Here is a 26,378-nt window from a genome sequence, read left to right as displayed (position 1 = left end):
TCTATTTTCAGGTAGTAAGTTATTTACTAAGTGGAATTCGCAAATCATAACTAGATATCCAGTCACTGCAAAAAGCCAAAAAAGGCATTTATAGGTAAGGCCTAAAACGTGTGTTTTAATATGTAGTTTAATGCATTGATCGCCTTATACACGGAAGCTAACTTGAACACTGTTTTCCAATGATGAAAATAACATTCTCATATAAAGGCTTATAATACAAAGGCTACCTACCCTACCTATTTTTATAAAGGATGTAACCCTAGCCAAACAATTTGTTTAGGCCTTAGTGGTAACAGGAATCTTATCTAGTAAACCAGTCGTTATATTACTTATTAAGTGGAATTTGCAAACCATGACTCCTTAATATGTTAATGTTGTACAGCTAAAAGGTAATAGGTGACAATTCTGGGCACTTTCAAGCCTGTTATTAGTCTTATCATATTTATCTTACCGACATCGCGATAATTAACAAGATAGCTAGATAAATACCGCGAAAATTAAGTGGTTAACACATAACAAATTCGCAAACGTTAAAGCTGCACTCTCACAGATATACCGTCTTTCACTAACGGTTTAAGAAAAATACCTAAAACATTAATTTTTTAACTTAAATATAAAACGATCAGCGATCTTATTTTTGTCTGCAATCTTATATCACTGGTTTCCATGGATCTTCGCAAAAATTGGCTCGTTCCTTGACAAAAATAAATAAGTTGCCAAAACGTTCAATCTATGAGAGTGCAGCTTTAACAGGCTATCTTACGGCAGTTATATGCCACCTTATGATATACTTTGGCATACACTCCGGTCGGTTAAAGTCAACATTTCGTTTTCATTAAAAATAACCATACTTTGAAAAAGCTTTGTCTGTAAATCTTCAAGCATAATATGTCTGCAAGAGTAAACAACATATTTGAAACATCGTTAAATAACTTATAAACGAAAGAGAGTCAAAAAGAGTAAACCAGCATTGTAAACAAACGTTTCATTCATAAGCCATGCTAATTTGTTTAAAAACAAATATACAATGTAAGTGTCTAATATTCATCAACAATGTGTCTGGAGTTGATTCTGTGCGAGTCCAATGCTCTACTTCTTTTTAATTCAGAGCGAAACAACAACAAGTAAACCTATGTTTACCTCAAATTCCCGTACTTTTCAGCGTATAGCAAACCTAAAGACCGGCTGTGCTATCTTATGTCTGAAGTACACCAAGAGATGATCCGGTTTAAGATAGTAATATTTGATAAACCTGGGGAGATATCACAAGGTGAACAAGGTCATTCAAGTTTTTATCAGCAGAGAGCAATCCCCGCAGCTGCTGTATCACTATGCATAGTCACAGAAAGGCTTGCATACATGTAGAGGTGTATTTTTACTCGGGTGAATAGCATATTTTAGAAGCGAAGATAAGATTACTCTCGCATTTCAAAGAACTTTTAACAGTGGAGTAACTGACAACAAGGAACAACAGATGTACATGTGTATGCAAATGTAATTATTGTATCACTCCTTTATACCAACAAGTGAAATGGCGCCGTGTGGGGAAAGTTACATCCATTGGGAGCGTACTGTACCTGACGACGGTATTAAGACTGTAGGGGCGTGTCTGGCGAAAAACGCGGCGGAACTCGGGGAAGGGGAGGCGCTTGTTTTTGTTACACCAGGTATATGAAAGTCTATAAGAAGCAATTACAATTATTAAAGAAAGGTTTCAAAACGCTGTATTTACGTTTTCATGTACGTATGTTCTTTGAGTTATACACCATACAGGTAGCGTAGTGTGTACGTGTGCATAGTTTGTACGCGTAAGTGTTGACTGTGAGTTATACACCATACAGGTAGCGTAGTGTGTACGTGTGCATAGTTTGTACGTTTAAGTGTTGACTGTGAGTTATACACCATACAGGTAGCGTAGTGTGTACGTGTGCATAGTTTGTACGTTTAAGTGTTGACTGTGAGTTATACACCATACAGGTAGCGTAGTGTGTACGTGTGCATAGTTTGTACGTGTAAGTGTTGACTGTGAGTTATACACCATACAGGTAGCGTAGTGTGTACGTGTGCATAGTTTGTACGTTTAAGTGTTGACTGTGAGTTATACACCATACAGGTAGCGTAGTGTGTACGTGTGCATAGTGTGTACGTTTAAGTGTTGACTGTGAGTTATACACCATGCAGGTAGCGTAGGGTGTACGTGTGCATAGTTTGTACGCGTAAGTGTTGACTGTGAGTTATACACCATGCAGGTAGCGTAGTGTGTACGTGTACATAGTTTGTACGCGTAAGTGTTGACTGTGAGTTATACACCATGCAGGTAGCGTAGTGTGTACGTGTGCATAGTTTGTACGCGTAAGTGTTGACTGTGAGTTATACACCATGCAGGTAGCGTAGTGTGTACGTGTGCATAGTTTGTACGCGTAAGTGTTGACTGTGAGTTATACACCATGCAGGTAGCGTAGTGTGTACGTGTGCATAGTTTGTACGTTTAAGTGTTGACTGTGAGTTATACACCATACAGGTAGCGTAGTGTGTACGTGTGCATAGTTTGTACGTTTAAGTGTTGACTGTGAGTTATACACCATACAGGTAGCGTAGTGTGTACGTGTGCATAGTTTGTACGTTTAAGTGTTGACTGTGAGTTATACACCATACAGGTAGCGTAGTGTGTACGTGTGCATAGTGTTTCCGTGTACGTCTTGACTGTGAGTTGTACACCATACAGGTAGCGTAGGGTGTACGTGTGCATAGTTTGTACGTGTAAGTGTTGACTGTGAGTTATACACCATGCAGGTAGCGTAGGGTGTACGTGTGCATAGTTTGTACGTGTAAGTGTTGACTGTGAGTTATACACCATGCAGGTAGCGTAGTGTGTACGTGTACGTCTTATCTGTGAGTTGTACACCATACAGGTAGCGTAGTGTGTACGTGTACGTCTTGACTGTGAGTTGTTCACCATACTGGTAGCGTAGTGTGTACGTGTACATATTGTGTACGTGTACGTATTGACTGTGAGTTGTACACCACACAGGTAGCGTAGTGTGTACGTGTACGTCTTGACTGTGAGTTGTACACCATAAAAGTAGCGTAGTGTGTACGTGTACATAGTGTGTACGTGTACGTCTTGACTGTGAGTTGTACACCATACAGGTAGCGTAGTATGTACGTGTGCATAGTGTTTCCGTGTACGTCTTGACTGTGAGTTGTACACCATACAGATAGTGAAGTGTTTACGTGTGCATAGTGTGTACGTGTACGTCTTGACTGTGAGTTGTACACCATACAGGTATTGAAGTGTTTACGTGTGAATAGTGTGTTCATGAACGTCTTGACTGTGAGTTTTACACTATACAGGTAGCGAAGTATGTACGTGTGCATGGTGTGTACATGTACGTCTTGACTGTGAGTTGTACACCATACTGGAAGCGAAGTGTGTATGTGTGCATGGTGTGTACATGTACGTATTGACTGTGAGTCTACACCATACTGGAAGCGAAGTGTGTATATGTGCATGGTGTGTACGTGTACGTCTTGACTGTGAGTTGTACACGACACAGTTAGCGTAGTGTGTACGTGTCCATAGTGTGTACGTGTACGTATTGACTGTGAGTTATACATCACACATGTAGCGAAGTGTGTACGTGTGCATAGTATGTACGTGTATGTCTTGAATGTGAGTTGTACACCATACAGGTAGCGAAGTGTGTACGTGTCCATAGTGTGTACGTGTACGCATTGACTGTGAGTTATACATCATACAGGTAGCGAAGTGTGTACGCGTAAGTCTTGACTATGAGTTGTACACCATACTGGAAGCGAAGTGTGTATGTGTGCATAGTGTGTTCATGTACGTCTTGACTGTGAGTTGTACACCATACAGGTAGCGAGGTGTGTACGTATGCATGGTCTGTACGTGCACGTCTTGACTGTAAGTTGTGTACCATACAGGTAGCGTTGTGTGTACGTGTATTCTTTGACTGTGAGTTGTACACCATACAGGTAGCAAAGTGTGTATGCGTGCATGGTGTGTACGTGTACGTCTTGACTGTGAATTGTACACCATACAGGTAGCGTAGTGTGTACGTGTACGTCTTGCCTGTGAGTTGTACACCATAAAAGTAGCGTAGTGTGTACGTGTACATAGTGTGTACGTGTACGTCTTGACTGTGAGTTGTACAACATACAGGTCGCGAAGTATGTACGTGTGCATGGTGTGTACATGTACGTCTTGACTGTGAGTTGTACACCATACTGGAAGCAAAGTGTGTATGTGTGCATGGTGTGTACATGTACGTATTGACTGTGAGTCTACACCATACTGGAAGCGAAGTGTGTATATGTGCATGGTGTGTACGTGTACGTCTTGACTGTGAGTTGTACACGACACAGTTAGCGTAGTGTGTACGTGTCCATAGTGTGTACGTGTACGTATTGACTGTGAGTTATACATCACACATGTAGCGAAGTGTGTACGTGTGCATAGTATGTACGTGTATGTCTTGAATGTGAGTTGTACACCATACAGGTAGCGAAGTGTGTACGTGTCCATAGTGTGTACGTGTACGCATTGACTGTGAGTTATACATCATACAGGTAGCGAAGTGTGTACGCGTAAGTCTTGACTATGAGTTGTACACCATACTGGAAGCGAAGTGTGTATGTGTGCATAGTGTGTTCATGTACGTCTTGACTGTGAGTTGTGCACCATACAGGTAGCGAGGTGTGTACGTGTGCATCGTTTGTTCTTGTACGTCTTGACTGTGAGTTGTACACCGTACACGTAGAGTAGTGTGTACGTGTGCATGCTGTGTATGTGTACGTCTTGACTGTGAGTTGTACACCATACAGGTATCGTAGTGTGTACGTGTCCATAGTGTGTACGTGTGCATAGTATGTACGTGTACGTCTTAACTGTGAGTTGTACACCATACAGGTAGCAAAGTGTGTACGTGTCCATAGTGTGTACGTGTACGCATTGACTGTGAGTTATACATCATACAGGTAGCGAAGTGTGTACGCGTAAGTCTTGACTGTGAGTTGTGCACCATACAGGTAGCGAAGTCTGTATGTGTGCATGTAGTGTACGCGTACGTCTTGACTGTGTGTTGTACACCACACAGGTAGCGAAGTGTGTACGCGTAGGTATTGACTGTGAGTTGTGCACCATACAGGTAGCGTAGTGTGTACGTGTGCATAGTGTGTTCATGTACGTCTTGACTGTGAGTTGTACACCATACAGGTAGCGTAGTGTGTACGTGTGCATGGTGTGTACGTTTACGTCTTAACCGTGAGTTATACAACATACAGGTAGCGTAGTGTGTACGTGTGAATGGTTTGTACGTGTACGTCTTGACTGTGAGTTGTACACCATACAGGTAGCGAAGTGTGTACGTGTGCATGGTGTTTATGTGTACGTCTTGACTGTAAGTTGTACACCATACAGGTAGCGAAGTGTGTACGTGTGCATGGTGTTTATGTGTACGTCTTGACTGTAAGTTGTACACCATACAGGTAGCGAAGTGTGTACGTGTGCATGGTGTTTATGTGTACGTCTTGACTGTAAGTTGTACACCATACTGGTAGTGTAGTGTGTACGTGTGCATGGTTTGTACGTGTACATTGTTTGTTGTCCCGTTGTTATTGAAAGAGACTCGTTTATCGGAAATATTGATGTAACAAACAGTATACATGGACGCAACGGGAATGGCCATTAGTTTATAAAATCACGAGTGTCAGCGAAGTTGATTATCACACGTATATCGAACACTAAATGTAAACTCTATTGAAACATTAAGGTGCTTGGCAACACGTACAAGTTACAAGTTATGTTTGGTAATTAGCAATTTTTTGTCTAAAAGTCTTTGAAATAAGAAAGAATAATGCCTAATTGTTTTATTCATGAATTGTCACCAAAAACAAGACGAGCTGTATATGTCTTTGTATTTCCTTTTTACATGTTTGTTTGTTTTGTTTCCTGTTGTTGTTTTATCACACATGATGTATTTCCAATCTATTGGTATTAGGTTCCTTTATAAACGGCAATACTGCTTCTATTTTCATGTCTTATTATACTTTCCGCAATTTTCAAGGTTTATGTGTTAAATAATATATTTAACATTCTCACTTTCATATCAACCATCATGCACGCTGATTTGTGTGTAACTTGGTTGATGTTTTCCTTTTTTTTCTTTTGTTCTTTCCATTTTTGAGAAATTTCTGGAAAATCTGTCAATGATACAAAAATCATTCAAAACGTGTTATACATGAAACTATATATATTTTGATTGTTTATGTGTGTGTGTATTCCATATTTATGTTTATATTTGTGTAATGTGACGATGAGCTGTATATGCTTAAGTCAAAAATAAATTTTCTGTTTTGTTCTGTTCTGGTAACCTATCTAATATTTAGCACAAAACACACGTATAAAATGATTTTGAACATAGTTATGTGTGTCAAAGGTATCAAGTAGGTAAAGCATTTGCAAGGAAATTACCTGATAAAGTCATAACCTGTTAAAGTCGTTTTCCCTTAACTAAGTAAGAAATGGACAGTTCTTTGTTTCATTTCGCGCACGTATACTTTATGTTCCACCAGACGTTACTGTCTAATTGACCATCCTCTACGTACACGACAGGTGCGCAATACGAGCGTAATGTGGTCACGTGGAGGCAACTGCACGAGAACTCGTTCAACGTCGCCAGGGCGCTTCTAAAACTCGGTAAGAACATCCAAAGTAAAACATGTGTTTCTTTCTGATTAATTCAGTTTGCATATATATATAAACGTTAAATGTATATAATATGTTCTTAGATTGTTTGTTTCTCTACAGCTTTTTTGGATTATAAATGTCATAAAACCTTTTTACGCAGTTGACACATTCTTAAGTGTTATAATCCTTTCTTTTAACACAAATTTTCAGGCCTTAGAAAGGGCGAGTGCGTAGCGATCAATCTCCGTAGCTGCCCGGAGTGGGTGTACCTCACTTTCGGATGTATGGTGGCCGGGCTACGCCCTGCTTGTCTTTCATTCACATACACAGACGGAAGTGACGTCGTAGCAACCATGGAACGTCTCCAGACATGCGCACTGCTTGTGATGGATCCGGGGGAGAACGGAGAAAAATGGGGCGTCTTAGAACCGCTGTTGGATAGTCATAGCAACGATGCATCAGCTAAAAGTTCACGTATGCCCTATCTCAGATATTTACTCGGCCACGAGGTCAGTACAAACATCTTAAGTAACGTCAAGAAGTTAACTGATTTACTTTACACCGATTCGAGCGACATGACGTTACCGGAAATAAGCGAGGACGACATAGCGCTGTTACTGCAGACATCTGGAAGTACAGGCGTCCCAAAACTGGCGGCTCACACACACCGTTCAATTCTCACACCGCGTTACCTCCATCCAGAAACAATAATGTTCGACAGGTGGGTGGCTTAAATGAGAGTAGATATATGTTTATTCAAATGTGTAGTACATGTTCAGTTACGTGAGTACGCCAAGCCAGCTGCCAAGGGCAAGGGCTTGTCTGATACTAGTACATTAAAAAAGGATCGTTGTCATTTAAAATGATTAGACATGACTATTTTTATAATACAGTTTAGACTTATTTGCGCTGACTTTGCTCGCATAAAACCATAAATAACTTTGCTTTGCGATTTTCACAACAATTAAAATAATATGCGAAATTAAACAATGTTTTTAAATGTTGAAACGTTTGTGCATTATTTGCTTTGTGCAATAAAACGCACCAATAGCTTTACAATATAGTAATATGAAATGTATAGCATAAGATATATAACACGCTACTTATGGGCCACTTACCATGTGTCGATAATGAGTGGACCACGGCATATACACATTTGCGGGCTGAGTGACCAGTACTTATAATGTCATTTTACCTTCACTGGTTTGTAATACTTGAGGAAGAAGTGCAAAATTTACAAATTGCTTTTAAAATTAACGCCTTCACTAGTTGGTCTGCACTATGGATGCACTGTCACGGGTACCGGACTTTATATGATCCCAACATCTCTGAAGGGAGATGAAATCTGCCAGATTTGAATCAATTTAATATTCAAATTAGATAACAGTCGAACCCCGTTGGCTCGAACTCCCAGGGTCCGGCGATAAAACCTCGAGCCTCGCAATATTCAAGCCATGCGGGAATGTTTACCTTCAGTATAAATAAATCGGTCTTAACACCAAGTTCGAGCAAACGAGGAATTCGAACCAAGCGAGCTCGAAGCAATGGGGTTCTGTATTTCTTAAGCTTATACCTGAGGCCCTAAGCCAATAACAATTAGGACAAATATTGAACAAAATGGTGAGAAGTGACGATCTCAAATAACAGAACTTTTTTTTCTTCTTTTACTGCATGCTTTTGAATTTCAAGCCTAGTAGAGAATATTATGCAATCTGAGCATTCTTAATCTATGAGTATTAGTTTTAAATCCAAGAAGTGTATGCCTTTTGCAGGTCGCTGAGAGTCTACTGTGACCGGCCGTTCACCTGGGTCGGGGGTTTCCCCTTCCAGGTACTCACCGGACAAACCCGCGTCACCACTTCCGGTTTCGCCTCTTCAGGCGCGGACCTAATGGACGCCACCGTCCAGATCATCCAGCGTGATCGGTGCACCCTCATGTACGTGCTCCCGCCGTTCCTGCACGAGATGATTCGCCGGAAGGTTAGTATGATTTTCAATTATTTCTTTCAAATGCGAAGCGCTGGCGATTATGTTAATATACATAGCTTAATAACTGATATAAATATCTTTAAATGCCTTTATTAGTTAAAATTATCAGTCTCTGTATATTATTTAGTTAGGGTACTGAAATTTGGCTCTTACCTTCCACACACCTATAAGTTTTAAAAGTTGCTTTTTACCAATGAATATTGCAGGACAAAATTCCCTCCGACTGGCCCCTGAGGTACATTCTCACTGGTGGTCAACCGATCACACGAGGTGCAGTGCAGTGTATCGGCCCGCTGTGTGACAGTGTCGTCTGCGCATACGGTGGGACGGAGTTCATAATTTGCGGCCTTGGGGTGGTCACAGATATAGAAAACTTCGTGGAGTTCTCTTGTGGTAAGGTCATCACTGGACCTGGGTTTGAATTTAAAATCGTCGATAAGGGCGGAAAAGTAGTTCCAATGAACGAGAGGGGAGAAATATTCATCCGCAGTCGGGTAATATTTAAGGAGTATTACAACGATCCTGAGAAAACGAAGGAAGTGTTCACAGATAACGGCTGGTACAAAACAGACGACTTAGGGCGGATGACGTCAGACGGCAACATCTTTGTTGAAGGCCGGAAGTCCAACATGATTATCAGCGGTGGGATGAACGTTGCCCCGGAGATCTTGGAGCGCGTTCTGAGGAACTGCCCGGGGGTCGGGGCAGCCGCGCTGGTTCCCGTCCCCGACCCGGTTTTCTACCAGGTTGTGTGCGCATGCGTCATTAAACAAGATGGAAGTGACTTAACAGAGGAGACCCTTAGAAGGTTTTGTGAGGACTACCACAATGACAGACCTGGTGTGTTCACTGTTTTACCGACGTTTTACATGTTTCTGGACGAGTTTCCTCTCTTGTCGTCCGGGAAGCTTTCACGGAAAGATCTTAATAAGTTAGCCCAGGAACGCTTTATGCCCGCGTTAAAATAGACAAGCTACGCGTGCCATTGTATCACAGGGATGTTTTAGAGAAAGGAAGGGTTTAGTGAAGGAAAAGTTTTAAGTAAAACAAAACAATTTGTTATTTCATTTTATTCTTGAAAAGTAATGGACTTGATTTTTTTTTTAAAAATGGGCGACGTCAAACAATGTTCAAATTTACTTCTGATTATTTGAATGTAATTCCATGTTTTTGAAGAAGAGCGGTGCTTGTTTTACTCTTTTCATTGTAACCTTCAGTAAAGTAAATGTATTAACTTCATGTTTGTATTTCTTGCCTGAGCAACATTAGTTAAACAAGCACAATTACTGGAATAATTTCTCTTATCTGAATCGTGTAAATAGAAGTCATTGTAGGACCTCAATCTAGCTTCAATATCGCGCTAATCAGAACTGATTATTTGCACTGCCTTGCCATCTTTTGAATTGTTGTATGTTGAGACTCAGTGAATCAGGTAAAATTCAACCAAAGCTATATTGTGACAAATGGACATTTTAGGGATCCGACGTACAAACAGACTGCGGCCAAATATAATTATGGATATTTCTTGTTAGACATGCGCGTAGCTAGGGCCAATTTGGGATTACGAAGATCGTTGACGGACAACGTATTGACCCCTTCACGCCCTTTCCTATAATACAAGGTCTAAAGATATATTCCAGACATCATATTTAAATACACAAATGAATACTTTAATATATATATATATACATTGTACCTGGTAAATACAAATGAAATTAAATACAGCACAGTAAATAAATGAAACATACCAGCAGTGTAAAAGTATTGTTTTACAACAATGCAAAATATTAGTATATATGAGTAAGAGTTTCCCAGATGTGACTCCAACGACTGTCAGAACAGCAATGCCCGAGAGATAGAACGGCCGGAATGTTACGGGTGATTACGTGCATAAATGTATTCGTATATTAACCAATTGAAAGTTGTTTGACCACTATAATACGCACACACTGTCCACTCTCACACATACTCCATAATAATGTACGCGCAATCTAAACGCAAGCAGGCAATGATAAATGAACATGAACGGATGCATATTATAGCCTGTTACGTACAGTCAACTACGCGCTTGTAAGAGTAGGGCTTGCCTTTGCCATGTATAGAATGTGACCGAACATAAGCGTTGCACATACAATAAGTGCAGTATCTTGCTCATCAATTCAACTGTCATCGTAAGTGCAATGACCGATTTGAAATATTACAAGGCTATTATAAGGCCTTCAAATTCTAGTATATTGTTGTATCATTATATCGTTAAATAACATATTCTTTACCTTGCAAAGTATTATTAGTTACACTGTTATTAGCTGGGGGTATGTGCTCTCGCATGGTATGAAACCACTGGGGGTGTATATCACATATCCCCCCCCCCTCCCAACTACTTACAGTGTAAGAATATATCTCACCGAGTACCTTTAATACCAAGATTAGATAAATATATAATGTATTTGTTATAAAAATATTCAGTGACGCTCAAATTTTGACAAGTCTCAAAATTATATTTTAAGAAATACAAAAGTTTATGTAATCAAGTTTATTTGGAATAAATACAATAACAATGTAAAAATAGCAAAAACATTGTTTGACAGCATATATATTTTCTCAGTAAGGTTACATTAAATTATAACTGTACAAGAAAGGTGTATCACAGTCAATAATGTAATTATAAGAAAAACAACAACAGTTAACTGTTTTTAACACTTACGTTTTAACAATTTCTTGAAGGTAACTCCTCAGCACATTTGCAGATTTCCTGTTGCATCGAAGCGTCTCTTCTGAACTTAATTTTAACCTTTTTTGAGAGATTCGTCACTTGTTGTGCTTGTAAACCGTTTTAAATCGCCATTTTGTAACCATTGCTTATGTAAACAGTCGGTTACACACAGCAGATTGCTTGAATAAAATGGATATTCAATAACGTGCATGAATTAGCTCCCCTTTAGTGAAAAGATAAGCCGAGAGAGAAGTTACGATTTTTTCGGCCGCCATTTTGTTATGTCTTTTGCGGAGTATGAACGTTACAGGGGTTGTATGAAACATACTGGAAATTACGGGGGGTATGGATTATACACGTCGTGCATGACCGCTCTTGGCCAATCGGATAGCGTCATTCATGTAGGAGGTGAGATATACCACAATAATATGTGGATTCCTGACATCAACGATTCCTATTAGTGTACATCGTATACCTTATCTGGTGACGTATACACGTATATACATGCAATAATCTGGACAAGAAGGCAGACGAACACTAGCACATAATTTAGAGGCTAACTTCACCATTGTTCTAGATAAGCCCCTTGTAGGTTACACACCACCATTGTCATTTCCTCTATAATTCAATGTGAAATGATTATTTTTAGACAACATTTAAAGGCATTTCGAGCGAATGCAGACTATGATAAACATATATATTCTTAAAGTTCAAGCTTTAAATTACCTTTTAAGCCAATAAAAAGGGGGGTCAAGTTATTCCTAAGAAAAATCTTTCCACTTGAAAAACAAACTCTCAAAATGGCACAGTCCGCCATGACAGTTCTTCCAAAATTACCTTTCAACTATAGGGCAGCAGTTTATGTTTAAATCTCTATTCTAAATAATAAATCAAGCAATAATATATACTTAAGGTATAAAAGTTTCAGGAATAAGGATATTTTTTATTTACAGTGTATTGTGCATGTGAAAACATGTCTATCAGTCATGAAAACATTATTTTTTATTGAGAATTTTCCACACAACGGAAGTACATATGACGCAATGGTGACGTCATACCTGTACATAGTGACCTCGTTCAGCCCCTATATAAACCTTGATAAAGGCATCACGAATTCTGCCGTATATAGAACATTTTAGAACGAGTGTTTGGACTTAATACCGGTTTTCATAATGCCTGTAATTATTTAAGTGCATTTTAAGGCTAACGAACGTAAGTTTTGTTTACCTTTTTCCAATAGAGTGCAAGTAATAAATAGCCTAATGTTTAATTTGTGAATTATGATAACATTTTGATATTTTTTAGAATGAACGACAATACAATTTCTGTTATGTAAGCCGGAAACATGGTCAAGTCACTGTTAATACTGGCTGCAGAGGGGGGGGGGGGATATTTTGTTTAAGCAGCAATGACTTCATTTGTCAAAAGATAGATATATTCACGAACACAGGAAAAAGTTGTATTGTTTATGATAAACTTTTGATTTATTTCAATATGTATGATACATATCATTCGTGTAACGTAAGCTGGAAATGATCCATAGTCATATCAACAGCGTATACCGGCTTGTAGGTTGGAAGTTTATTTTATTTAAGCAGCATTGTCTTTGCTTATCAAAAACATTTTCAAAAACCCCAAAATAAGGTATACCAATGTGTATTTGGTCATGGCAAAATATCATAAGCCCAGTGCCGAAAAGGTAAAACTCGATATAAATTAGTATGTTGTTATACACCCCGTATACATCCAACATTAGAGATTACACACATAAGGGGGTAAAAAAACGGCACTCGCCCCGAAAGACTGGTTTTTAGGACTATAAAGGACTTTAACATTAGCTAGGCTGATATAACCTTGAATACACAAATACGATAGAAACTCCAGCAACCTTCCTTCTTTTTAATATATTAACGAAAAATAAAGATGTCCCAAAAGAACTCAAGCTGTGTACCTGACATATATAAAAATATAGTATCTTTTCTCTTTTTTTGAAACAAGATATATAGATGTTATGTATACACTCGATCTGTTTGTTGCGACGTTCAACCTTTCCACAGGTTCGCTAATGGCGTTTGAAGGAACAGCACGGGTTCTCTTTATTTTTGCCATACTACACGTGGCAGGTGAGTCTCGATTATTTATTTCCTGCAATGTTCATCATACCATCTATAACAAAGCGCTGGTGACCTGGCATGTCTCGAAGAGGGAAATCACCTACTTGTTAAACGGCTTAACTATATACGCACCAACGAGTCCTTAAAATGACGTCCATTCCTTTTTAAGCTTTCATAATCCCCGCTACTTCGACTAAATCGATAAAATATAAACATGTATTAGATGAAAGTTACAGCAGCCATGAATGTGAATTAACTAAAACTAAGCTAAATATAGGCTAAGAAACAACTAGCGGAATTCAATTCCACTACCAATGTTTACCGTGTAGCAACCACCTTTCCCCGACCACTAAATACTTTAAATAGATCATTACCTTATTGCCCTCTCCCTGGTTAGTGCTTACAGTATCGGATCCCCGTTTCGCCGACCATGCTATTCAGTTACGCAACCACCATCGAATCCAACTCTGCCCGACCAATTTATTCCGTGAAGCAACCACTATCGGATGCCCCTCAAACCAACCATGGTATTCAGTAAAGCAGCCACTTTCGAGCCCCTCCCCCCTTTATACTTTAGCGGACCCTCTCTCAAGCTACAGTATACTATGTAGCAACCACTATCAGACCAATCAGATCCCCGTCTCCCCGATCATGGTATTTAATAAAGCAACCCCTATTGAATCCCTCTATTTCCGACCGTTGTATACTGTTAACCAACCACTAGCTTATTTCTCTCCCCCGAACAATGTTTACAGTGTAGGAACTATTATCGATTCCCCCTTGTCCAATGAATATGGTGTGACAACCACTATCCGACCCCCCTCAAGACCATCCATGGTATTAAGTTAAGCAACTATCGAATCCCCCTATGCCTGACAAATGTATACTGTTTAACACCGTATAGAGTGTAGCAACCACTTGAGGATCCTCCTCTCCTCGACCATTGTTTACCGTGTAAAAACTCACTTGAGGACCCCCAATTTGTTCAACCAATATATGCTGTGTACGAACCACAACTGGATCACCCTCTTCCAAACCAATCTATACAGTGTAGCAATCACTGCCGAAACAACGTCTTCTCAACTAGTATATACTATGAAGCAACCATAATCGGACCCTCCCACGTTCTGAAACGAAAACAAAACAGTGTAGCAACCACTTGCAGAGCATCCACGCATCATGAACTGAAAACAGCGTATAAACTCGCTTATCATACTTCTCTCCAGCCATTGTATACATAGTAGCAATCACTAGCGGATCCCCCTCCACACAACAAATGTTTACAGTGTAGCAACTACTAACATCTCCTACTTCTCTCAAGCAATTGTATACATAGTAGCAATCACTAGCGGATCCCTCTCCACCCAACCATTGTTAACTGTGTAGTAACTACAAGCATGTCCTACTTCTTTTCCAGCCATTGTATACATAGCAGCAATCACTAGTTGATCCCTCTCCACCCAACCAAATTTTACAGCGTACCAACCACTCGCATTTTCAAGTTCTCTTCCAGCCATTGTATACATAGCAGCAATCACTAGTGGATCCCTCTCCACTCAACCAATGTTTACAGCGTAGCAACTACTAGCTAATTTACCTCTCCGCGGCAAATGTGTAAAGCGTAGCAACCAATCGAGTCCCCCTTGCCCCGACCAATCTATACAGTGTAGTAGAAACTAGCGGATTCTCTCCTCGACCAATGACTACAATGTCGCAACCACTTTCGTATTCCCTTATCCCCAACCAATGTTTACAGTGTAGCAACCACTATCTTAATTTCCTCTCTCTGACTAATGTATATTGCGTAGCAACCACTATCGAACCACCTCTGCCGGATTAAGATGCAGTAAAAAAACTCGGGGAACCGCTATCCTCGACCAATGAATACAGTGTTCCATCCACTATCGGATCCACTTTTCTCCGAAGAGTATTTTATGTGATAACAACTTTCAAACCCCGTATTGCCAACCAATGTTTACTAGGTAGCAATTCTAAGTGTATCCCTCCTGTCGCAGACTAGCGTATACAGTTAAGCAACCACTATTGGATCCCCCAGTACTTTTCCAATGTATACTTTGTAGCAACCACTTGCGAGTAATCCGTTTCCCAACCAATGGACGAGTGTTATAGACACTAGCGAACCCCCCTCTTATTTACCAAGATATAATCTGTAGCAACAACTAGCGGTCCCCCATTCCAAAACCAATGTATAAAGTTTATTTGGGCAGCCATAAGTGGACCCCCTCTTTAAATAAATACTGTGTAGCGCCACTAGCGGACCGCTTTTCACTAACCAATGTATACAGTACAGTGTTGCATTCGCAAATAGATCCTTCTCTCCCCGATCATTGTATACAGTTAAGCAAAAAGTTTCAAAACCATCTCTGCCCGGCCAATGTTCACTATGTAGGAACCACATTTGGATCCTCTTCTCCCCGACAAAAGTTTACTGTTTAACAACCACTAGCGAACCCCTTCCCCGACCAATGTACTGTTTAGCAAGTAGCGTATCGACCTCTTCCGAGTAACGTATACGGTTAGGCAACCACTTTTGGATCCTCTGCCCGATTAATAAATACTGACTGTGTAGCTTAACCTGCGCATCTCCGTTTCTCCAATATTTTTCCCCTAGCAACCTCAAGTGGACCTAGAAGGGCCACATCCGGCTTTATCCGCTTTTCCAGTCATTCGATAAACTCAATAGGGTCATACAATTATAAATTTTATATTTAAATCATTTATTCGATTAAGTTGTTTGTTTAAAAGGAATATTTACACAAAAACAAAATTTTCAATTCAGCATGTTTCCAGAATTTATGAGATCATTGTCAAAAGATAGTACATCTACGTTTTAAGGTTTTTATAACCCTACATTGTATTCCAATGTGTGGTTACTTTCTTGTCTTCGTGTTTCTTTATTTTTTGTAATTTTTCCAGTTTTATTGATACCCTTCGTTTGTAAGGTGCCGTCACAACCTACACATGGGGTTCCTGGGGTGACTGGGGATCTTGTATCAGTAACTGTCCAGACAGCAACACCGGCACGAAAACCCGCACTAAAGAATGCATCGCCCATATCACAACGGCAAACCACACCACCACACATTCAGTTGTATACATCCACTGCGGCATCTCGACCCATCGTCACCAGAACACAAACTGCAGTGTTACCTGTCCAAGTAGGTAACTCCAAGCTTCAAATCTAATCGGTTTGGAACAATCGTAGTCTTTTTCACCCATCAATCAGTGCAATCAGTATTGAATCGGTATTAATCGGTATAAAAGCAGTAAAAACAGCGCGATAACTGGTCAAGATGACGCAATCACAATACAGTAGCATGATCATGCCCCGGCAGCAATGTCGTATGTTATAGTATTTTTGTATTACTTTTAGAGAAAAACATTTTAATTGTTTGCGTAACATCAACATTTATTTGAGATTATTTGGCTTGTTTTCAATTAAGCGATGCAATTTAATGAACGCTCCAAACGCCTTAATATTTACAATAACAACCTTCAGCTTACATGTGGATGCCATGGTCTGACAACAACAGTTGCAATTCTACACATTCATTTTTAACATTCCTAATGATTTGCCACATTTTAATTCGCCATACGTGAAAAATGCGTTTAACAAAAACATGTGCGAGTACCAATCTGCGATTTTTCCCTACCCAACATGGATAAGTTTTCATCCATAAATACATGCATCATATTTTTTTAAAAAGAGCTTATTTCTTATGTGAAATTTCATTCTTTTCCGACAAATGCTCAGGTACTGTTTGTAAAGCGCTATGCTCCGCCCACTTATCTACCTCATTAGCATATAGTGAGTCAGTGATCCAGTTTGGAATTTCGTTGGTATTTCTCAAACATTTCTTTTACTAAAGCATCGTTTGGACCTCGTGAATATATTTGACATTATATGAGACTCTATCATAGTTATATACTCACTTTTTGTTCTCTAATTATTTAATCCTACGTGACACTTAGGCTTTAAGCACCTCAATAATTTAAATTACCGAAACTATTTAACGTCCCACCCCCTGTATGTACAATGTTGCATTGTAACTACACTGGTTTTGATTGAATATTTCTGACGTAAGGAACGCGAGAGGGTCCGTTTAATTAGGTCACATGATCGATTCATAAACGGATCTGTAGGAGCGTCTTAGTTGGCAACAAAATTCAGTATATGTTCGCTTAATAGTGTGTCGTATTCGTAAAGCGCACATATGACCCTAAGATAGTTTCACTTTATGACTGAGATCTCTGATTAGAATAGGTCGAGTAGGTCACGTGTGTTTCATTAAAGGATCTTCGTTATCTACAAAATCATAACTTGATGAATAACAGAAATTATCACTAGTATAGTTAGTTCACAACTAGGAGCCGTATTGTATAAGTTAGTAAACCCAGTGCGTAGAGTTCATTTTTAAGTACTGTATGAACAATTGTGTTATCATATGTATATTTTGTCCACCAGTAAACGGAGGTTGGGGCGGCTGGACATCATGGAGCACGTGCTCGGTCACCACGGGAACAGGTAGCACGGAGCGACACCGCAGCTGTAACAACCCGGCGCCCGCACATTTCGGCAAGGACTGCACGGGGATTAGCCAGCAACATAACCCCTGCACCGGTAGATCATACATGTTGTATATACATACTTCGTAAACGAGTCAAACATTCACTGTAACTATTAGAGTTTCAGGATACATATTTATCCAAATTTTGCAGTGATGATTATCCGGAAAATTATTATTCAAACTATCTAAATATAATTTCCTTTTTGACATTTTTAAATACTAGCAATAAGCCTGGCGTAAATCATTTGAGAAAATAGCGTAAAAATATATGTATGCATATTCAGATATGATGATCACGATCCAATACAATTTTTAAACACTGTATGAACAATTGTGTTATCATATGTATATATGTATATACATAAATCCTGTCCTTAAAAGTTCTTACCAGAACTATACTTAATAGGTACATACATTATTTCTAGTAAACGTTTGGAGTGACTGGACCGCCTGGAGCCAGTGTACCGTCACTTGCGGCACCGGGGAAAAATTGCGCATGCGCCATTGTGTAAACGGAAGCCGATGTGACGGCGCAACTGTAGACAAGGCTTCCTGCGCACTATTGCCCTGTTCTGTAGGTAAGGACTTAATGCGTGTTTTATTGTCCCCCCCCCCGTTCTTTAGGTAAGGGCACATACAATAAATGTGGTCTCTTCTTGCCCTGTTCTGCAGGTAAAGACACGTAAAATAAATGCGCGTAGTCTTTTCCTCACCAAAGCAGCACTGTCTGATGTGATATGGTAGTCATGATTTTTTGACCGAGTGCTTACTATGAAATTATATTAGAAATATAATTTATATTATTAACTTAACTCATATCCAATGCAATGTTTGTGTTTTGTTCACCTTTTTGTCGACGATGTAGTGTCAGGACCAAATCATTTAATTCGAAAGGTGCATCACTTTCCAGTGTATATGACCGAAGTGGACAAAGCATGGAACGCGTCAATTACACGCCTTTGTGACTATTTTTACAATTTGGTAATAAGTCTGATAGAAACTTGTTTCCTTTTTGATGAATAGTTCTATCATGAAAGGCTATTTTAAACTTATTCTGCATCGTTTACTAGTTCTAAGTTACAACGTTATTATCAAAATAAATTCAATCGCACTCAGATAACAGCTAAACTAACTTAACAACCGAGTTACGATATCTGACTCTTCGTATCCCTAGATGGCGGGTGGAGCACGTGGAGCGATTGGAGCGGCTGCAGTGTCACGTGCGGGTACGGAGGCCGCTATCGAAACCGAACATGTGATTCCCCAGCGCCTCTTCATGGTGGACGGCCCTGTGCGGGAGTTGACAGTGATATCGATGTATGTTATGATGTTGCATGCCCAATAGGTAAGTAATTGCGTTCTATTGGTTTCAATTTGCAAGATTCGGAGGTGATAAGCAGGCACAAACATGTGATTTTCAAGGCCGCTCAATGGCGGGCGGTTCTGCATGGGTAAAGATATGTAGTGAGATCGCTAGTCACAGCGATGAGTGATTATGTGGTGGATGCGGCATGCAAGTAATGGTCATTTGCCGTAAATTGCACGTTTCCATAGCCCCCATTATTGTTAAAAATAAAAAAGCTGATATGATGCTATTTCCACGCTGAAAGAGCGATGACTGACCATCAGAACCATACATTTAACACTTCCAAAAACGGAATAAAAATAATCTAAGACTTCACTCTACCGAAAGGACGTTCTCGCAATATGCATGAAAACCGGCTACTGAGTGAAATTATCGATGTGTAGGAAAGTCCAAAGACAGACAATTGGTTCCCACAGTTTCTGCAGTATTTCAGCAATTGATGTACTGCTTGCCAATGGTATGTTATCTACTTTTACCATCTTACTATTTTGCTGAGAGAAAAAGTGTTTTAATTAAAAATTCAGAATGTAGCTTTGAGTAAAAGCATCCGATGTGGAGTACTCTGCCCTTCCAGACGGTGGGTGGGGTAATTTTACCTCGGCTGGCTCATGCAGTGTCACGTGCGGTGTGGGAGTGGCCTACTCAACCCGGAAGTGCGAAAAGCCCCCGCCACAATTTGGTGGCAAAGAGTGTGAGGGTTCCCCTGCCTCGTTTGAGAAATGTGAAATGCCCGGATGTTTAAGAGGTAGTTACCCTTTCCGCGTCATTTTGTCAAGGAGTGAATATTTACAAATCAGAAATTCGTGTATCATCGAATTGTGTTGCTACACTATAAATTCACGAAAGCTTAACAGTTTAAAACGTTCTCACCTAGACGGAGGATGGACAGGTTGGTCTAATCTAACTTCCTGTAACTCCATCTGCGGAATGGGGATGCAGCGGACCCTCCGAACGTGCACGGCTCCCGCCCCCGCCAATGGCGGTAGACAGTGTACAGGCGATTCCATGCTCTCCCGCGAGTGTGACAACGGGCCATGTCCATCAGGTAGGTTCATTTCTGTCGGCTAGGTTCAAGTACCCCTAGCAGTTTGATGTGTTATGGTATGTTGATAATATCGGGAAGGCAAATTTGGCATTGACATTTTCTTATGTCCCTCTATTTTACCAAAGAGCTGTATCTGCCAATCCATGCTCGTCGACTTTGTTTATTCAACCTCATAAATTATTACCTTAACAGAAAATATTGTGCTCATTTTCATAGACAGTACGTTACAATAAGTGAATTGCTTTGTGACATTTATGTATAACATACTTTAGCTTTTTTTAGCACGATCGAATAAAAGAAATTGAAAAACAATGCCGTTTTACTAACAGATGCATGCATAATTTCAAAATCACCCCCTTTTAGACATAAAAGTTTGTGATGGAACATTGCTTAAAGATGCAATGCGCGGCGCCCAGTCCGCAGACTTCAATTGCTATAACACTTCCGGTACGGATACTTCCGGTTCGGGTAGTTCCGGTATTGACCCTAAAGGCATGATTTCCGAGATGTGTCTGGCGCCCGGCACAGATTCCTGGATAATAGGCGTTCAGGTTATCAATGTTTGGTTATTATTTGCTTTCAACGTACGATTTTAACACGGTACTCGTTGAAGTCTCGCTATACCATGTCCGTTATTTACTTTAGAGATGTTTAAAGCAACCATTTCGCCATGTAGCCAGGTCCATTTAAATATTCACGAAATATAATCTCCTGAAGTCTTCAAGTTATCGCATTGCTTAGGGGATACTTGACACTCTGTTTAAATCTTACACGATATTTGGGTCCTTTTGCTTTCAATATTGCTACTTCGGGATCACGTGATTTGTTTTTTTTACATTTATAGGTCTCTTCTATTTGCTCCCAACTACCAATCTACTCTCCCTTGGCAAGTTTAGAGACCGGATCACGGAAACATAAATACGCTATACTCCTGGACTGTTTTCAAGAAATCCTAACGGTGAGATAATTCATAATGCAAGGTGGAAATCCAATTAGGTTTAACTAAATATATTTTAATAATTCATATGTTATTGCAGTATATCACATCCCTGTTTTCCGTGTAATATACCCATAACGAATATTTTTATCTTACACATGTGTAAGATAACGTATCAGACATTTCTATTGGCTAGACTAATCACACGCGACCTAGATATCCCTGCGCATTGTTTATAAACAAAATGGTTTAAACGCCAACAAATACCTACCTTAATGAAGCTGTAGGACTTCCGGGAGACAAATGGCTAACGAATCATAGTTCATATTGTTTAAAAACTTTCTGAAAACAATGTTCCGCCAACCAGATCATTCAGATCACTAGTCACAGAAATATGCAGTCAGTCAACAAATACAGCCACATTAGTGACAAACGCTGCAAAACCATTGAAGAAAGCGACAACGAATAACTTTTAAATCCATGCACACAGTAAAACTTGACAGACCGACGTAGGTCACATAAACCGCGTAAATGCATGTACTCTCAGTGTGACGTCATCAAATTGTGTACTTGTTGGGTTTTGTTTGGTTTAAATTGTTCGTTATTCATGTTGTTGGATATTTTACTACACATTTTAATATTTGTGACTTGTTAAGCGCTTTATCAGAATTAAAACCTGGTAACTGCTAGCTATTTTTGTCATTTTGATATGGAACTATTTATATGGCGCATCGTTGACATTCCACTCTGACTACTTTGGCTGTCAAACAATGGACCAGAAAGTGAAACTAAATTGGTAATAAAAACACCGTTTTAAGTATGTGATAAAAAAAGATCTGACACTTTGTCATTTTATACAATAGTTTTATTAAACTCGTCCATGAAAGTTGTTAGTAAGCTCGCCAGAGGCTTGCTTACTAACAAATTTCATGAACTTGTTTAATAAAATCTTGTGTTAAATGACAACTCGTGTCAGATCCTATATGTGTTACCTTGTGACGTTTGGTGTCTCTCGCTGAGTCTCGTTCAGGACTTGAACCTACAGTCTCTTGAACGGTTATCATTATGAATTATATGTATTGATCATTGTAATAAGAAACCACATTCCTCTAGACGGCTACCATTAAGTTAGGGCAACTGGCGATGTCTCTGTATTCGGTTCACTGTAATAATAAACCAAGTGCCAATAAACACGGTTACCGTTTAAGTTATGGCTACGGGGGATGTCTCTGTATTGTTCATTGTAATAAAACTATTCTACAAAACCATGCAATTTGCAAAGAATGTTGCTTGAAATTGTTTCAGGTGAAAGCGATGAGTGTTTAAAACACGCACGACCGATGATTTGTGTGGTATTTTGAAACGCATATGTTTGACTTTTTAATTCAATGTTTTATCTTTCTAATTATCGATTTCCCAATCAAGCAATGAATCAAATGCATCCATTCTTGAATGTTTATGTATTGCTTTTTGAAACCCATTAACTGAAATAGCTTAATCATTTAAGAAAACTTCCATATTCTACTATTTTATGCATAAAACTATTTTACCCTTACAGATAGCGACAATGGATTGTCAGGGCGCAATACAGAAAGCAACTGTTGATCTAGAACATACCCCACAAGAGTATCATTTGCTGACCTGGTGATGAATGATTGATCTGTTACTCGTATATGTTGTGTTGGCGAGTTTGAATAAATATTTGAAACGCTGTTGTCAGCTATAGCATCAAGCTGTTTGACCATGAAGCTTCTGCCATAATCGTATAACATCAATTAGCCGGACAAATGCATACCTGTTTGAAAATCGCTCAGATATTTTAAAACAATCGTTCGCATGTTTCAAAACAATTTTCCAATGCTATAAAACGATCGCCACCATGTTTCAAACGATTGCTTACAAGTTTGAAAATAATTTATAAAAAATATGTACGTACGACATTTGTTTTAGAACGTGTCACGGATTAAGCTAAAGGAACTGGTCTAGGTGACATTCCCACTTAACATTTGAAGGAAGCTTCTACCAGATATATTGTACAATTTAACTGAAGACATGGAAATTGCACGTGTAAACCCTTGTATATTAACAGTAACCTTGAAGTTGGAAATAATAAAGCTAATTTTGTATCTAAATGTTTATAAACATATGCTTACACACTACATAATAAATTATATTTAATGAATTACAATCATGTTGTGAAATACATTGTAGTAATTTCACAGTTGCCTGCAGTGTACACTTGATGGATCACATTATAAGTAATAGTGCTAAGGATTATTTACAGGCATGGTAATGTTAGATTTCCAGAAAGCTTTTGATCCTGTGGAACATGATTTCTGTTTTGGTATAGTGGAATTACGTGATGTCCAGAATATCGATTGGTTAAAGTAGTATTTCCTTGGAGGAAACGAACTGTTTTTGTTTGCAATGTTTCATCTGATTTTAAACAAGTCCTGTATGGTGTGCCGCAGGGTAGTATTGAAGTTGCACTGTAATTTTATGTTACGCCTATGACATGATAAATTTTGAGCTGGAATGAAAATTGATTTTAAATGCAGTTGAAAGTGCAATCTCTATGCTCATTAAGACTTTTGTGTGATATATTGTAAACGTTGAAAGGCGTTGAAGTCGTTTTCTCATTGATTAGTTTATAATAAGTTAACGTATTAGAGGATATACCCCTACCACGTGATGGTAGGTGCTATATAGGAAACACCTTGTTTCGTCCTTACCTCTGTCCGTCCATCCGCAGGTCCGCACACACGAATGGGTACTGTATTGAGTACCTATTCCTTCATTCCTTATACACGTACGTCCATCCTGGAGCATAGGAGAACTCTCATTTTCTCAATTGCTCAAATATAATTTTGGGGTATTGACTTCAAACGTTATACACATACACAAACAAGTGATGTGCAAAAGAAACATTATTTTTGCAGTTTATTTTTAGAGTAACAGTCCTTTGATTTTTTTTATACATATTTGTTTCCTTTTCTCCATAAATCTCAAAAAAAATATCTTGAGGTATTGACTTCAACTGTACAAAAGATAAAATTACGATCATTAACTTAAGTGTTGCCTTCTCATTCTCTTCTGTATTCAGGGAGCAGGCATCACTCCCAGTGACATTTCTTATTACCAGATTGTGATACGAAATTTGGTTCATAACGAAAATTAAAGATACATGTGACAGCGGTCATCATTGCACGGGGCCAGTACTGGACAGTTTATGAGACACTGCAGAATGAGACACTGACTCGCACATTAAGGGCATATCCAGCAAGGGTCAGTACTAGACCATTAATATTCAAAGCTTTGTTAGTACTGCGCCAGTATAATGAACCTGCAACTGGCCAATTATCATCCCAGTATGTGGCCACTGCCATTGTGTCGCGTTGGTGGGCCATTAAAGAGACTAGACACCAAATAATATGAGTGCAAGAAAAAAGAAAACTTTCAAAAACGTACATAAAATTGATATCGTTGAGTAGAATGCATTGAATCTTACACGTCGCTTACCCGCGTGCTTCTTTCGCGTTTATGATTTTTTTTCGGTTTTAAATTTACTGGTGTTGTCAACCATGTAAATCCCAGTTCATTTAAAAACGCGTAGGTATATGTATATGTTCTATTCACGTAATTTTCACATGCTTTATATACACATTACACACCATACACTGGGAAACCATTATGCGCTATTTTTAAACGGGTAAACTCAGCTGAGACAGCGTCAAAATATTCTTTAAATCGTGTAAAATTATGTATTATCGGCCTCATATTAGCTCACAATAATATCAATTATAGGCTTGTTTTGTGGAAATAATGTATTGCCGATTTTGGGAACATCTGGTGTCTAGCCCCTTTAAAGCTGCTGTAAAAACGTCTGTTTGCTAACATTGTTGACAATATAAAAACATTTCTAAATATTCGCGGATCTGGTCGTGGACTAAAGATTTAGTAAGTCTGATGCGTGCGTTGTATTCGTTGAATTCTAAGACACGGGTTGTGACATATTAATAAAACATGGAAAAGATGAAAATTCAAAAATTGATAGCATAAGCAAATTCCTTCTGTCAAAGAAAGGGAAAGAAACATTGACAATCGCTCCACACAACAAATATCACACACGCGTAGTGGTTCAGCTGAGCCATACCCGGAGGAAGCGGTGACCAACTTACCACCGAGGCAACCACAACGAACTACAATCACTCAGGTTTAGCCATTCAACTGAAAAAAACAAACACAAAAAAACAAACAAAACTATTCGCTTATCTAAAAAATACCGTCATACGTATATGCGCAATAGCCTTTCACACATGCCGACTCCAGCGTGAGAGAACGAGATATAAATGATTACATAAAAAGTGGGGGAGGGGTGTTAACGGTAAACATGTCAAGATGTTCCATTGTAAGTGAGTGAGACATCAGCAAACAAAACGAATACTAAATGACATAGAGAATATTTGTTGAATTCAATGTAAGGTCGTATTTTATTTCACGAGTGGTCACAGAAAACATATGTTCACGAGTGGCGTAGCAAATAACTCCCATTAACGTCGTTGAAAGGGGATAGGCTATGCGCTGATGACATGGACAACGAGTATTTCCGCATGTTGTGACTATGCTGTGTGTGTATGCCAGCCTGCACTGACGACTATGCTGCGTGTATATGAAAGTTTGCACTGATAGACTATGTTGTGTGTTTATGCAGGCTTGCACTGACTATGCTTTGTGTATATGCAAGCTTGGACTAACTATTTTGTATGTATATATGCAGGCTTGCACAGATTATGTTGTGTGGATATGCCAGCTTGCACTGCTTATGATGTATGTGCAAGCTTGCACTTACTATGCTGTGTATTTATGCAAGCTTGCGATGATTATCTTGTGTGTCTATGCAGGCTTACACTGAC

General features: G+C 39.2%; 2 protein-coding genes and 1 long non-coding RNA gene across 3 annotated transcripts; all 3 read left to right on the top strand.

Annotated features, from left to right (window-relative positions):
• Nucleotides 1-1,531: 1,531 nt before the first annotated feature.
• On the top strand, nt 1,532-9,669 carry LOC128202826 (medium-chain acyl-CoA ligase ACSF2, mitochondrial-like). The gene is made up of 5 exons (XM_052903981.1): nt 1,532-1,667; nt 6,638-6,721; nt 6,923-7,433; nt 8,485-8,692; nt 8,908-9,669. The coding sequence occupies exons 1-5, from the start codon at nt 1,532-1,534 to the stop codon at nt 9,667-9,669; spliced, it is 1,701 nt and encodes a 566-aa protein (XP_052759941.1).
• A 2,880-nt stretch (nt 9,670-12,549) lies between these two features.
• LOC128203116 (uncharacterized) lies at nt 12,550-16,701 on the top strand. The gene is made up of 3 exons (XR_008255862.1): nt 12,550-12,626; nt 13,472-13,537; nt 16,492-16,701. It is a non-coding gene; the product is annotated as an uncharacterized LOC128203116 (long non-coding RNA).
• Nucleotides 16,702-16,842: 141 nt separating this feature from the next.
• LOC128202825 (coadhesin-like) lies at nt 16,843-23,138 on the top strand. Its single transcript, XM_052903980.1, has 9 exons — nt 16,843-16,891; nt 18,015-18,170; nt 18,543-18,695; nt 19,292-19,462; nt 20,058-20,228; nt 20,358-20,528; nt 20,892-21,079; nt 21,373-21,486; nt 23,024-23,138. Exons 1-9 carry the CDS (start codon nt 16,843-16,845, stop codon nt 23,111-23,113), a joined length of 1,263 nt encoding a protein of 420 aa, XP_052759940.1. The 3' UTR covers nt 23,114-23,138.
• Nucleotides 23,139-26,378: the final 3,240 nt, after the last annotated feature.

The sequence above is a fragment of the Mya arenaria genome, chromosome 9 (genome assembly GCF_026914265.1).
Source record: "Mya arenaria isolate MELC-2E11 chromosome 9, ASM2691426v1".
Lineage (NCBI taxonomy): Eukaryota > Metazoa > Mollusca > Bivalvia > Myida > Myidae > Mya > Mya arenaria.
The sequence above is the reverse complement of the archived record's forward strand: the minus strand, read 5'-3'. Positions and strand labels throughout refer to the sequence as shown.